Source organism: Arachis stenosperma, chromosome 6 (assembly GCF_014773155.1).
Source record: "Arachis stenosperma cultivar V10309 chromosome 6, arast.V10309.gnm1.PFL2, whole genome shotgun sequence".
Taxonomy (NCBI): domain Eukaryota; kingdom Viridiplantae; phylum Streptophyta; class Magnoliopsida; order Fabales; family Fabaceae; genus Arachis; species Arachis stenosperma.
Window position 1 is genome coordinate 83,350,108 of NC_080382.1, and position 15,895 is coordinate 83,366,002.

Here is a 15,895-nt window from a genome sequence, read left to right on the forward strand (position 1 = left end):
TGGAAAGCTAGTATGTTTGATTGTTGCTTAATTGCATTGGATTTTATTTAATTGAAGTTTTCATCTAGGACATCTTGTGAAATCTTTTAAAATCATGAAAACCTTGAAAGTAAATGCAAAATAAAGCAAGAAAAGAAAAAGGGAAAGAATGAGAAAGCTGAAGGCTCTGAGTACCAATGGCAATTTATTTGTTAAGTGCTTGTGGTGTTTATGTATCAAGCCAAATGCTTGAAAACAAAACACTTAGAAGTTAAGGCTAGGCTCAAAGTGCAAAAGCACTCCCTCAAAGCTCAAGGCTCTGAGCATCAATGATTAGAGAGTCAAGAAAAGAAAAGAAAAATGAGCTTAATGAAGTCCTCTAATCAAATGCTTGTGGTGCTTATGTATCAAGTGGTAATACTTGAAAACAAAGCATTTAGAAGTCGTAGCTTTGTTATCAACTCATGGGGCAAAGTACCCAAAAGGAGAAGCTAATAAGAAAATCAAAAGCTTGCTTCAAGGAAGAAATATAAAGAAAGATTTCATAAATTGAGCTAGATGGAAGCATCAATCATTTACATTTCTTTTGTGATTGTAGCATGCATAGAAAACTAGTTTACCATGAACATTGAGTTGCTATTCTTCTTGCCTTGGATTGTCAACCTTTATTGCATGATGCTTTTCTTGCTTGGGGACAAGCAAGGTTTAAGTTTGGTGTTGTGATGACATGTCACCATGTCATGTTTTTCTATGCTTTTTCATACAAGAAATTTATGATTAGTGCTTAAATATTGCATTCTTTGGTGCTTAAATGGTACATTTCTTTGATCTTTTGATTTGATAAACTTTGTAGGAAATAAGAAGAAAAAGAAGCAAAAAGAGCACAAAATAAGCTAAAAAGAAGAAAAGAGGAATTTTGGGCACACTTTGAAGTTGGAGCACACTTTGGAGGCTTAGGCCACGCTTCTAAAAGCGTGACCCATGACCAAATCAAGGAAGAAAAGCGTGGCTCAAAACAAGGAGGAAGAGAGGACAAAAACTTTTGGGTGAAAAGTTAGCCTCAAAGTTAGCCCCCTAACTTGAAGGCTAACGTGGGAAGTTGGAATTTCTCCCAGGGGCTACTCAAGTTTGCGCCAACGTTAGCCCCCTAACTTGGAGGCTAACGTTGGCATGAAAAATTTGTCCCAGGGTTGCTCAACGTTTGCGCCAACGTTAGCCCCCTAACTTGGAGGCTAACGTTGGCGCCACACACCACAACAGCTTGAAGGGGTATACTTCCAACAAGAATAACTTGAGCTACAGAGCTCCAAATGAGGTGATTCAAGAAGCATTGGAAAGTAGGAATCAAGAGCTTTCCAAGCATATATGGCACTGCATGGTGGACACTAAAATTGAGGGATAAAACTGCCCCGCAATGTGCATAAACGAACATGGTGGCAACCTGCAGTGAGGCCAACTGACCTCTGCACCTTCAAAGGAGTATAACTCGAGCTGTAGAGCTCCAAATAATGTGCTCCCAACGGCATTGGAAAGTAGACATCCAGGGCTTTCCAACAATGTATAATAGTATGGGGTGGACAATACATTTGAGCCTCCAGAACTGGCGTTTTCGCCAACGTTTGAGGGCTAACGTTACCTCAAACGCTGCACACCAAAGCCAGCGACCATGCCCTCTTCAAATGATTATAACTTGAGTTGTAGATGTCCAATTGAAGTGATTCCAAGTGGGTTAGAAAGCTGACATTCAGAGCTTTCCAACCATATATGATAGTCTATATTGGGCATAAAATTAGCAACATGACAAGAGGACAAAGTTGGCGCCATATTTGTGCTTGAGGAAGGGCCAACGTTGGCGCTAAAGTTAGACCCCTAACTTTGGCACCAACGTTGGCATCAGGAAATGTGGTTTGCTGATATGAAAAGTTAGCCTCAAAGTTAGACCCCTAACTTTGACTCAAACTTTTAATCCAACTTTGCAAAACTCAACCCGGTTCAATTCGGTTCCTCTTCAAACTCCAAGAGCAATCAACCAAGGCCTTTAACAACCAAATTCCATCAAGAGCAAGGGCCCAATTGACACCACTCAGAGGCACAAGATAGTTAGAATAGAAATTTCATTTTAATTGTAATTTGTTTTGAATTTCATTTTCATTTTGTAGAGATGCTTATAAATAGGCATCTGTTTCATATTTGGAAGGAGGCTGGCTCCACTAGGGAGCATTAGGAGTAGATAGCTCTCTCTTTTAGTTTTCATTTCTGTTTTGAATCTTGGGTGGAGATTGGAAGAAATTATGTTTTCATTCTCACCTTGAGAATTCTCGTTGTTCTTCTTCTACAAAATTTCAGTGAATTAAGGATTTGAATCAACACTCTGTTTATTGCTTTCATCTCTATTTCTTCTTCAAATTGTTTCTCTGTTGGATCAAGGAAGGACTTGAGATCTAGACTTGTTTTCTAGTCTCATTGAGCCCCTGAGATCTTCAATTTCTCTTTTAGATTTTGCAATTGAGCCAAGCTGCTTTCTATTTTGATTCTACAAGTAATTTTCCAAATCCATTTGAATATGCTGCATCTTTTAATTCTCTGTTTGATTGCACTTTGAATTCTCTTGTTTAGTTTTAATTCCCAGCACCCCAACTCCTTTATTCTTCCTGCAATTTAAATTTTCAGTTGCTTGAATTACTCCCTTCTTTAGTTTCCAGCACCCACTCCCCTTTACATTCACTGCAATTTACATTTCTTGTCATTTAAGCTTCCGCCCATTTAAGTTTCTGTCAAATTTAGCTTCTGCACTTTTAATTCTTGCAATTTACTTTCTGTTGGTCACTTTTCACACAATTCACTCAATGTTAGCTTGACTAAACTAATCACCCACTAAAGTTGCTTGATCCATCAATCCCTGTGGGATCGACCTCACTCCCGTGAGTTTTTATTACTTGATGCGACCCGATGCACTTGCCGGTTAGATTGGTGTTGTTTTGGGAGAGATTCTTGTCTCCACCAAAATAATCCCATCAAGTTTTTGGCGCCGTTGCCGGGGATTGATTAGATTGACAATGATTAAGTGAGGTGGTAATTTAGATCAAGCACTTTTTCTTAATTTTTGATTAACCCACTAACTGTTTGAAGATTTGCCTCTACTAACCCACTAACCATTTGAAGTTTTGTCTCAACTGATTACACTCAATTTTCAAAAATACCACTGTGTGTTCCGTTTGTTGATTTATGTCACAGAAGAAAAAAAGAGAGGCACGAGGGAAGGCTATCAGTGAAGAAGAAACTTTGAAAGAAAAACATCACAACATGAAGCCGCAACTCGTTACACTAATCAAGAACAATTGCTCCTATGGTGGGAATCCATTGGAGGATCCTAACCAGCACATATCCACTTTTTTGAGAATTTGTGGTGTTGTAAATCTTGAAGGTGTAAATCATGACACCTGGAAGCTCTCGTTATTTCCCTTCTCACTAAGGGATGAAGCTGCACAATGGCTCGAAACTATGCCCCAAGGCAGTATTACCAGTTGGGACGAATTGGTTACCAAATTTCTGACCAAATTCGCCTCATCCCAACAAAACATCAAGATGAAAGAGGGAATTCAGCCATTCATACAAGGAGAGGAAGAATCATTGCTCAAACCATGGGAAAGATACAAGGAAGCAAATGACAAAGAGGGTTTCCGGGCGTTCTATGAAGGATTAACCCCAGAAACAAGGAGAGCAGTGGATTACATCTTAGATAACCTTTTCAAAGCAACATCAAATGCCCAAGGAACTGCAAAGCTCAATGATAAGAAAGCCAATAACCAACATTCATTTGAGACCCCACAGAATGCAACTTCAGAAAAAGAGATAATGAATCCTGAAGGAATGAAGATAGTCATGAATCAAAGCAAACAGATGCACAATCAGACTCAGAGCCAATTGGAGTCAATATCCAGACAAATTGATTTTCTCCATTCTGCTGCAGTGAAGGCACAATTTCCACCATGGAAACCATATTCTTATCTAAGAATTGAATCTCAACATCAGGAACAAAGGGACTTCAACTACAACAACCCCAACTTCCCAATCCTGCAAAAACACCACCTTACCAACAACAACCATTACATACCACCACATCATCCATCCTTCCAACCCCTAACACCCCACAACCAACCAATTTCACAAGATTGTCAGAGGATCACTAATCTGGAAGTCTTAGTAGAAAGAATGATGAAACATCAAGAGATGATAAGCAAAAACCATGAAGTCTCATTTGGAAGAATTGAGAGGCAAATGAAACAGTTAGCTAAGAGCATCACAGAAGTGAGTGAGAAGATGGCTAAAGGAAAAGAATCACTCATCCAAGATGAACATCATCAGGCAAAGTTTCACTTAGGAAGACAAGGGGACAAGGAGAAGGAAGTACAAACTCCGAGCTAAACAAGTACAGAGGATGTCAAGCTAGTGACAATAAAAGAGCGCTTGTTGGGAGGCAACCCAACCAGAGGTAACCATCCTTTCATATCCAATTCAATAAAACTGTTAATTAGTTTTGTCAAGATTGCAAGAAGCTAAGTTTGGTGTTGCACACCAAAACAATCTAAGAGAGAATGAAGAATTCTAAGTTTGGTGTTCCACCAAAATCCCATCATAAATCACATTCTTACTTTCTACCATAATGCTAGCTTCATGCATTTAGACGAACTAGTTGATTATCTTGCTGTTTTCTAGTTTTTACTTGAGAAAAAGAAGAAAGAATTTCACACATGGTTAATTTGATGCATTGGCAAGGAACTAAGTTTGGTGTTCCCACACCAAAGTAAGTTCAAAAAGCCCACAAATAAATTATGCAGACTAACCACTGTTTCTAAGTGCTTGGGGAACAAGCAACTTTTAATAACATTGCAGAATGTCATACAAGCCTTTGGAGGGATTACACATCATCAATATGAACATAAAGGCTAGCAATGATGATGATGAGAAGGAAAGCAAGTGAACTCCAACAGGTTGTATTGTTAAGTGATATTTTACATCAAATGTTGCTGTGATTAAAAGTTGGATTGTATCCTTAATTGCCCTGTTTGTCTGCATCATATAGTTTTCTTTTTATATTCCTGCCTGCCTGCATAGCATAATCTTCCTTTATAATTCAATAAGCAAGAAGGCTTATCAGTCACAACATTCTTATCTTCAAAACTTGTTTGCACTCAATTTCAAGAATGCATCACATGAAAGTTCTTTGAAAAGAAGGATTGAGGAATAAATCAGTTTTTGAGGCAAGCAAAAGATTAGGAGAAGTGGTGGTTCTAGTTGTATGATCATGTATTGAGGTTGCATGCTTGTGAAAACTTGCATGGGAGCTCATAGGCAGGACATGGAGTTCAAAGAAGTATTGTAGAGATTCTCAAAAATCTATTGATCCAAGAAGCAGCAAACAAAACAAAAAAAAAAGAAAAGAAAATGCAAAAACAAAAAGAACATGGCCCAAGGCTCTGAGCATCAATTACTAGGCAGAAAAAGAAAGAAAGAAACAAGAACTCAAAGAGTTGTTATCCTAGTAAATGCTTGTGGTTGAAGTGTGTCAAGGAAAGAGGCTTGAGCAAGTAAATCCTGAGGGGTGCTTTAACACCTAATACCTTAAAACCAACTGGTTTAGGAGTATTGATTGAAAACTTATCTAAAGAGCCGCCTTGAGACATGACACTTAGAGTCGAGGCCAAAGCACAGAAACTATAAGCTGCTTCAAGGTGATTACATATAAAGAGATCTCCATGATACCATTTGGATGAAAATCCTAAGACCTATGACTCCCAATATGTGAGGACTAGTGAGCACTGAAGCCCTTGCATGAGCATATGATTTAGAGTTCATCCCACTGTTACTTGATCACTTCACTCACTGTACTTTACAAGTGTTCTTCAATCCGTCTTAATTAAAAGAACCTCTGAGCATAATTCATTTCTTGCTTGGGGACAAGCAAGCTTTAAGTTTGGTGTTGTGATGACAAGTCATCTTAGCCTAGTTTTACTAGCCTTTTTCGTTTGTTTTTACTTGAATTATGCACTTTCTTGAGTTACAAGCAAGCCAATTGGGTAGATTTTCATGCTTCCTTTGATTGAATCAACCATATGTGAATTGATGCAAAATCATGAGGTTTGATGCCATAATTGGTGCATATTAGGATAGAATGATCATCTCATGATTTCAAGCATAGCTTTGATGTGTTTGGTTGATTTATGATAGGTGAAGAAAGCTTGGAAAAGGATTGAAGTGAGAAGGAATGGCTAGAAGCTAAGAGAAGACAATGAAACAAGTGAAATTGAACCAGGAAGAATGAAGTTGGAGTTGAAGTTAGCCCTCAAACGTTGGCACAAACTTTTGGACTTAAAGTTAGCCTCAACGTTAGCCCCCTAACTTGGAGGCTAACGTTGGAAATTGAAAATGCTTCCCAGGGTGTTCCACGTTTGCGCCAACGTTAGCCCCCTAACTTGGAGGCTAACGTTGGCATGAAGATTTGCTCCCAGGGTGTGCCAACGTTTGCGCCAACGTTAGCCCCCTAACTTGGAGGCTAACGTTGGCATGAGAACTCTCCTCCAGGGCTGCCAACGTTTGCGCCAACGTTAGCCCCCTAACTTGGAGGCTAACGTTGGCGCCACACCAACACAAAGCAAGGCCAACGTTAGGGTCAAAGTTAGCCCCCTAACGTTGGCACCAACGTGAGATGCAGGAAATTGGTTTTGCTGATATGAAAAGTTGGCCTCAAAGTTAGCCCCCTAACTTTGAGGCTAACTTTGAATCCAACTTTGCAAAACCCAAATCCGGTTCAATTGGTTCACTTAGGTTTCTCTCCAAACTTCAAGAGCAATCAACCAAGGCCTCTTTCAACCCAATTCCATCAAGAGCAAAGGCCCAACTCAAGGCTTGAAGATCAATTGAAGAAAGTGTATAAATAGGCTAAGATTCAAGTTAGTCGGAGAGCTTCCCTTTTGAGAGTTTTTAGAGAGTTTTCTTTTCTGTTTTGGGAGCCTGAGTGATCTTTATTTCCTTAGTTTAATTGCTTTCAATTTCAATTACACTTGTCTTGGATCTTGGGTTGGAGAATTGAAGGAATTCTGTTTCAATCTCACCTTAGATCTCTCTTTTGATTTTCACTGCAATTTAATTTTCAGTTCGGTTAATTGCTTCTTCATCTATTCTCTTTGCAATTTAAAATTCCTTTGCCATTGTTCTTGTTGGATCTAGGAGGGCATTGAGATCTAGACTCGGTTTTCTAGTCTCTGGTACCTGAGATCTAAATTTACCATTTCAATTTTCTGTTTCTTGCACTAATTGTTCAATTTACTTGTCTGTTTGAATTTAATTCAATCCTAATTTCCAATTACTCTTCTGTTTGATGCAATTTAATTTCTCTTTGTTTAATTCCTGCAAATCCAAGTCCCAATCCCCTTTACATTTCAAACCATTTACATTTCTTGTCATTTAAGATTCTTGCAATTTACATTACTTGCTCTTTAAGTTTCTGCCATTTACTTTCTTGCTCTTTAAGATTCAGCAATTTATTTCGTGTTCTCTTTACTTTCAATGCAATTTAAATTCTGCAAGTTACCCATCAATCAACCAAATCTTGATTCGCTTGACTAATTCAACCACTAAACTAAAATTGCTCAATCCTTCAATCCCTGTGGGATCGACCTCACTCCCGTGAGTTTTTATTACTTGATGCGACCCGGTGCACTTGCCGGTTAGATTGGTGTTGTTTTGGGAGAGATTCTTGTCTCAACCAAAATAAAATACTCATCAGTAATTCTTAATGATTTTCGAAGTAGCAATTAGATACAACAATATTTACCTGCATTAGTTTCTCCTGTGTGCAAAGCATCTTGTAAACCTTGGTATAATTCAGCCCGTAATTTCTTCTGTCTATTTCGAACCCATCTTAACTTTCCGGTTTCAATTTTCACATAGTTATCAACAACATATTGTTGTAGTAGTCGTCCTGCTTGCAATACGGTGGAATGATCATCGGGGCGGATCTACAAATTTTTTAGAATTTGCAAAAAAGATTAGATACATTGATCAATTTTTTGGCATAATTTTATTGAAGTCTATACTGCGTAGGAAATGGAGATTTGTACCTGGAGCATATAACTATTATATGTTCGGCACGATACTTTGCCGCCACTTTGACTTCAGGTATTGATATCCCATCCATGAGTTCCAAATGGAAAAAGAAGAGGATATTGTAGTGGATCGTAATAGCCAACGAATTCCTGAATCCTTCGTAGGCTACCAGCATGAGTTTGCACCTTAATATCTCGCCCACGAATCATTGTTTCAACGTTATCACCAACAATTATGGCTGCTACCTGCGACGCAGTTGGAAGACTATATTGTGGCTGATTAGCAGGTCGCTCTTTAATGACCAAACTACACTCATGTACATCTGACCGTTGTGCAAGCTGGCGAAACACATGGAGAAAAGGACTATACCGGTGTAGCAATTGTTGTAACTTGAAAACTAATGTTTCATGTAGTTGTGTGTTCTCCAGCATCCTATTCTGCAATTCGTGATCAGTATCATATATGTACAGTTGCAAAAACCGTGGCCGCGTGCCCTGATCCGGATGAAATCCTCCTATACTGTGATATATTGAGCCTTGAGCACGAAATGTATATATACCACGACCTGTTATAGCCAGTTGTTCGTCTATGTGCACACCACACGAAGTGAAGGAAAATACATGATTGTATCCACGAATATGTTTTCTAAAATGGTTTCCTTCTGCAGAGGGGTCTAAGAAGATTTCAAGCAATTCCTGAGGAGCATTTACTCGGGGAAGAGAGACTTTTCCCCCATTACAGCACATCTCGAACGTCTCATGGTGAAATAGACGTGCGCTACAGTAATGACATGTCCTTGGGACTGGTAGTGGAGTTCGAATTATTATTCCATCCTCTTGAAAATTTCGAGCACAATTATGGGATGCTCGAACAATTTGTCTAATTTCTGTACTCGTATTAAATTAACATATATTTGGTTACATTCATAATGAAAATCATAAAATGATGAATTTTGTAACAACTAAAAAAATAGTTCTTTGTTGATTATACATACAAAAAATTACTTCCATTATAGTAGTCATCATAAAAAAGAGATAAGTAGCTATCAAATATTTAAGTGATGTTTCAATCATTTTTCTTGACTTTGTTACATTGTATAATATTGTGATGTTGTTTGACTTTATTTTTTTTAAATTTTGTCATTCAGATGTATTTAACAACTTTAATTATAAAATATTTTATTTTATTCTTTCTAAAGATGTTTTTTATTCGTTAAATACATGTTTTTATTCTTTTAATTATAAAGAAATATTATTTATTCTGTAGCAATATAATTTTATTCTTTTTTTAATAAAATTATTTTGTTTAAAACCTTTTATTCGAAACTGTTATAACAAAGTTAAAATCACTTACGATCTATAACAACATTATATTATTCTAAATGTTTATTATTTTCTTGTTCCATTATATATTTTTGTTTATATGGTAACACTATGTTTATCATGGATTATTTTTTTAGATTAAATAGTCAATACAATATAGATTGAGTCTGAAATAAATAATTTTTTTAAAAAAATTACTTTCTTTATATATCATAATTTTTTTTTGTATAAAGTTCTCTATTCATCAATTGTCTTATAGCATTTTTTAGTTAATTATCTTATATAGGATATGACAATTTTTGCCTTTGGCCAAATTTTTTATCTTGTATGTTTTGTTTCATGTTTTTTAAATGTTTAGATATTGCTGGTCGAAATAATACAATACATGACGATAATATTGGTTCATATTTTATTTATTCTATTACTTCTAATAATTTTTATTTTGTATGCTTTCGCCTAGAGTTATCATTTTAATTTTTACTATTTATTTTATTTCATAAAATATATTTTATTTAATCATTTTATGTTGTCATATTTGTGTGAATTATAATAATAAAATAATTCAACAAAATATAAAATTTTTTAAATTAATTTTTTTTCGTTTTCGCTTAAGTTTCCATATTTTTCATTTTGATTGGCAAATAAATATTTTAAGTATTATATTGGTTTTTATAGATTTTTTGTGTATAGATTTTAATTGTTTTTTTGTTAGGCACGGACACTCTTTTTTTATAATTAGTTCTTGTAATGATCTTAAATAAATAAATTTTTTTACATTTTATTTAATTATTGTATAAAGTCATGTTTGTGTGAATTATAACAGAATGATTCAATAAAATATAAATTTTTTTAAATTACCTATTTTATTATTTTTGCTAAAGTTTACATATTTTTTATTTTAATTGGCAAATAAATATTTTAAGTATTTTATTGGTTTTTATAAAATTTTTTTGTGTATAGATTTTAAATTTTTTTTTTGTTAGGCACTGGCACTCTTTTTTTATAATTGGTTCTTGTAATGATCTTAAATAAATAATTTTTTTAACACTAATTATGCTCACACTTAATGTTTACTATGAATACATTAATATGCTAACAGATAAGGATAAAATAAATTTTTTTTTATAAATTTATTTACCTATTAAAATTATGTCACAATAGTAAATATATAAAGAAAAAAAAAGTACAATACTAACAAGTTACATTTTCTTCACGTCTACTGTTTTGATCAGATCTATTTCCATGAATTTCTGATAGTATGCAAAAAGAACACATCAACAAAGTTATAAAATTTTTCATTAAATTAAGTCTGTACACTATCAGTAGTAATTGAGAGGTTACTTTTAAAGAAACAAATCATACCAAATTAAATTGATTGGAAGTAATAGAAAACGTAGAATACCCATTAATATCATAATTATTCAAACGCTGAATAACTAAAAAAATAGATAGTGACCGTAGAATACAAATACATGATAGGCAGTTAGAGTTCCTGTAAAAAGTCACCATTTGAAAAAAAAAATTCAAGTGTAACCGTATAATAGATTTATTAAGTGAAGAAATTATCATTTATTTTTTTCAATGTTATATATATTTATTAAAAATATTTTAACCTTTTTTGTGTATTAAATAAAACGTTTAAAAGAATTGTAGAATATTAAAAAAGATATGAAACATAAAATTCTATTAGATATTAATTGGACCACTATTATTATGAGCATCTGAATAATAGCAATCATATTATTGGAACGACAATAATGTATTTTAAATGATTATATTTTACGGTGTTTAATTTTTCTTTAGAGATAAATAATTCGTGAATATAAAAATTATATTAAACTGGTAGCATAATAATTATATTAAAAATAGTAAATTTATCAATTTAAATTTATGTAGTGAAGAAATTAATACTTCTGATATATCTATTTTTGATAAGGAAAAGTATAAAAAAAATATCGAAAATTTAATTATTTTTGTTATATAGTAAAAAAATTTAGGTTACAATTATATTATTAAACACATATATCTTCTAATATAATTTTTTTTATAATGATGCGATGCGAGAACATTTTATTTATTCTTATAATAATATTATATAGGTCAATAATGGAAGGTTTATTGAATCAAAATTTATGAAAAAAGAAATTACTATTAATTAAATAAATATACAGGAGTTCTATCCATATTTATTACCATTTAGTCTATTACTTGAATCAGTTTTGTTTTTATTATGAGTATCTAAATATTTAAAAAATTTATTATTAACATGAAAATAATGTATGTTGACAATTTAAGAGTACATTCGATAGATAAATTACAAATAAATAGTACTAAGAGTACATTAACATAGAGATATTGTAGAAATAATTCAAATTAAATGGCAAATTAAATTGTAGAATTAAAATTTAAAAAATACCAGAATTATCTACTAAATTTTAATAATAAATATATTATTAAACATTAAACATATATATTTTTTTATAATAATACAATTATAAAAATTGTTTGGCAGTATAATATTATATTAAAAAATTATTAAACTATTTAATAATTGAGATTATAATTATATAAAGTACATTAAGACAATATAATAATATCTATAATAATATTATTTAGGCCAATAATAAAAGATTTATGGAATCAAAATTTAAGAAAAAATAAATAATTATTAATTAAATAGATATATGTATAAATATATAGGATTCCTTCCCATATTTGGACTGTTTGGGAACGACAATAATATATTTTAAATGATTATATTTTACAGTGTATAATTTTTCTTTAGAGATAAATAATTCGTGAATATAAAAATTATATTAAACTGGTAGCATCTATAACTTATAATATTGAAATAGTAAATTTATCAATTTAAATTTATGTAATGAAAAAATAATCACTTCTGATATATTTATTCTTTAGAAGGAAAAGTATTAAAAAAATATTGAAATTATCAACTAATTTTTTTTGTTATACAGTGAAAAAATTTAAGCTACAATTATAATATTAAACATATATCTAATTTAATTTGTTTATAATGATACGGCGCGAGAAAATTGTAGGACAATAATGGAAGATCTATTGAATCAAAATTTATGAAAAAATAAATTACTATTAATTAAATAAATATACAGGAGTCCTATCCATATTTATTACCATTCGATTTATTACTTGAATCAGTTTCGCTTTTATTATGAGTATCTAAATATTTAAAAAATTTATTCTTAAGATGAAAATAATGTAGGCTGAGAATTTAAAAGTACATTCGGTAGAGTACGGTAACATAGAGATACTGTAGAAATAATTCAAATTAAATGACGAACTAAATTGTAGAAAAAAAGTTAAAAAAATATACCAGAATTATCTATTAAGTTTTTTTTACAGAATAAGAAAATTTAATAACAAATATATTATTAAACAGTGAATATATATATGTTTTTCTTATAATAATACAGTTATAATGATGTAAATTACATTTAAGATAATATAATAATATTATTTAGGCCAATAATAAAAGAGTTATTGAATCAAAATTTAAGGAAAAATAAATTATTATTAATTAAATAAATATAAATATAAGATTCCTACCCATATTTGGATCGTTTGGTATATTACTTGAACCAGCTCCGGTGTTATTGTGAGTATCTGTATATGTAAAAAATTCATTATTAAGATGAAAATAATGTAATTTGATAATTTAAGGGTACACTCAAGAAATAGATTATACATAATTGGTACGTACTAAGAGTCCAGTAACATAGATATATCGTAAAAAATAATTCATATTAAATAATAAACTAACAATATAAATTTGTTACTGAGAAGTATAATTTAGAGTACCTGATATAGAGTATTGTTGAGGAGGTATATTTGTGATATCTTGTAATGGTGTTGCCATGTTAGTTGGTCCACTTGATGTATCGATTTGTTTTCCTCGTCTAATACTCTCTCGGTAACTGGCACGCCTTCTGGCAAGGTGTTGCTGCCTCTGTTCTTCACTCATATTTTGTCTTCGTTGTCTGGCATAGTCTTGCCAAGTTCGTCGACCACTTCCACGTGAATCTTCCATTGGTATGTTGTCAACTATAATTAATCAAAGAAACATATAAAAACAATTATACACTTTTATTTAATGACAAAAAATAAATTACAGAAGATTTTACATTATATTTAGGCGAAGTGAGAAGAATGCAGGAGAAGACAGAGGAAAAATAAAAGAAATTTTTTCTATTACGGAGAGATATGGAGTAACCAGTGAAGTGAGAGAGATTAAGAGAAAAAATTGGGAATAATACAATTGACGAAGTAATTGATGTGAGAGGAATTAACTGATGCAGTAGTGGAGAATTAAGTAGTAGAATTTTGTAACTGTTGCACTAACGTGATGTGAGAGAAATTAACGTGGAGAAGTTATAATGAGATGAACGTGGATGGAAATGGAATAGCAGAATGCTGTAACTGGAGGTAGGTTACTAAAAAGGATAAAAATGGAAAGAAAAATTGGACACCAAAAATGGGTTTTCCCATTATATATTGTTATAGATTCACAACTGGGTTCACATACCAATTGGAAACTCAGATTTATTGGATTTACCCATGCTAATTTCAAAGCTAAAAAATTAGTTATCAAAAATCATATGAGATTCACAGGGTTACAAGCTTGCCGGGAAGACTATAAAGACAAAAACAGAGTTCTTTCCAAGAAAACATGACGTGTACGCACACACCTTTGTTCGCACGCACAGAACAGAGCCAATTTCCCCGATAGGTGCGTGCGCACCACCCTGTGTGTACGCGCAACTTGCAACTTTTTGTTGGTGTGCGTACGCACCACCTTGTGCGCACTCACAGGCTTCATCAATGGCCCTGTATAGTGTGCATGCACACCTTTGTGTGTGTGTGCACCAACAAAATTCTAGTGTGCTGCAAAATTTCAAAGTTTCAGTTTTATAGTACAGTTTTCAAACCCTCATAACATTTATTTCAAAAACCATTTCTCGTTCGTTCTTCAAATGACATAAACTAGTACAATCCCATTTTTATTTAAAATAAGTTTCAAAAAATTTCGAGGTCTGAAGGCCTAGTTATGGCCCGTCGAACTTAGTCAGAAATCACTTGTTACCCAAAAACTTAGCACATTCAAAACATACATCTTTCCAAATTCATTCTTTCGAAAACCAGTTAAATTATCATTTCATCCTTTACAAAATACCACTTTTCTTACTACACACTATTTAACACTTTTTCTCAAATCATTTTCCTTAAAAACCAACACCTTTTTTCGTAACATTTTTCGGAAACTCAAAAGCAACTTCAAAACCATTTCAAGCTTAAATCTCTTTCAAAAGATTCAAAAATCATCCTGTTTACAAATTACAATCCTAATCAAAACAACATAATCATTTATTCTTAAATCAATCACTTAATTACTTCAAAATCAAACAAATTAATTCTTCAATTAACCCTTATTACTTAAGATTTCACCAACATTCCGAAAACATATTTCTTTAATTTGAATTAGTCAATAAAAAATTATTTTTGTTTAACCAATCAAGTTCAAATACGTTAAATTCACTAAAAAGTTCTCGAGGCATAGTTCCTTAATCAAAATTAACCAAATAAAGTTTCAAAATAAAGCCCCTAGCTTTTATGAAATTAGCACCACTGATGAGTAAAAATTGAAGCTCACAGATACCAGCAAGTGCATCGAATTATTCAAGTAATACCACGGTATCGTTCCCACAAGAATTCAAGGATAGAAAAAGTAATTATCAGATTAAAAGCCTAATTAGATTGATAAAACCTGATTGATGAGGAGTGCAAGATTGAGCCTTGGTGAGAGCTTTGAAAATCTTGAATGTTGAATGCTTGAATGCCACAAACAGTGAGCTTGAATGATGATTTGAGAGAAGACAGTGATGGTGAGAGTCAAGGGCTACGGAGATGTTTATGCTTATTTGAGAAATCAAACCTTATTTAAATACCTTGAAATTGCAAAATTCTTTCACGAAAAAATATTTAGTAATTGATTTTCAATTCATCGGCTCCTCAGTTCCTCAAGCATTAATTAGTCATCAATTAATTAATCAAGAGATTAAGTAAAAAAACTGATTTTAGATTCAATTAAGATTTAAAAGTAGTCCTTAGGTCGAACAAGTTAGTCCTGTCCATTTAAATCTTAAAAGAAAACACAAATTTCAAAAGTTGTTCTAATATGAATTATATGTCACTTATAATTAGAGTGATTAAAATCATGTATGTATCGCACACTAATTGAACCACTATTTCTAGCCGAATTCAAAAAGTCATGTGAAAAAGTTTTCAAGCTTAATTCAAATATCAAAATTTCCAATTATAATAAAAGAATTAAAAAGAGATTAGCATACCTTTCGATAATATTAATCTGAATGAAAAACAAGTAACTTAATCATGAAATAGATCAATGCAAGACTTCAAAATAAATAAACATAGATTAATAACCCATAGAAAAT

The 15,895-nt window shown here is 32.4% G+C and overlaps 2 protein-coding genes across 2 annotated transcripts; one reads left to right on the plus strand and one right to left on the minus strand.

The window, feature by feature from the left end:
• The first annotated feature begins 3,282 nt into the window (after positions 1 to 3,282).
• LOC130934245 (uncharacterized) lies at positions 3,283 to 4,404 on the plus strand. The gene has a single exon (XM_057863832.1). The coding sequence runs from the start codon at positions 3,283 to 3,285 to the stop codon at positions 4,402 to 4,404; it is 1,122 nt and encodes a 373-aa protein (XP_057719815.1).
• Positions 4,405 to 7,793: 3,389 nt separating this feature from the next.
• On the minus strand, positions 7,794 to 14,002 carry LOC130934246 (uncharacterized). The gene is made up of 6 exons (XM_057863833.1): positions 13,969 to 14,002; positions 13,245 to 13,487; positions 12,993 to 13,049; positions 8,628 to 8,971; positions 8,229 to 8,423; positions 7,794 to 7,997 (listed from the first exon to the last, which is right to left on the minus strand). Exons 1-6 carry the CDS (start codon positions 14,000 to 14,002, stop codon positions 7,794 to 7,796), a joined length of 1,077 nt encoding a protein of 358 aa, XP_057719816.1.
• Between the last annotated feature and the right edge of the window lie 1,893 nt (positions 14,003 to 15,895).

What these genes read in the sequence shown, in the direction of transcription:
- LOC130934245 (XM_057863832.1), top strand. Translation starts at nt 3,283, where the DNA reads ATGAAGCCGCAACTCGTTACACTAATCAAGAACAATTGCTCCTATGGT.
- LOC130934246 (XM_057863833.1), bottom strand. Translation starts at nt 14,002, where the DNA reads ATGGGTAAATCCAATAAATCTGAGTTTCCAATTG. An exon ending in TAAATCTGAGTTTCCAATTG is followed by an intron (nt 13,488 to 13,968) that starts GTATGTGAACCC and finishes GATTAATTATAG; the next exon opens with TTGACAACATACCAATGGAA. An exon ending in ACCAAACGATCCAAATATGG is followed by an intron (nt 8,972 to 12,992) that starts GTAGGAATCTTA and finishes ATACGAGTACAG; the next exon opens with AAATTAGACAAATTGTTCGA.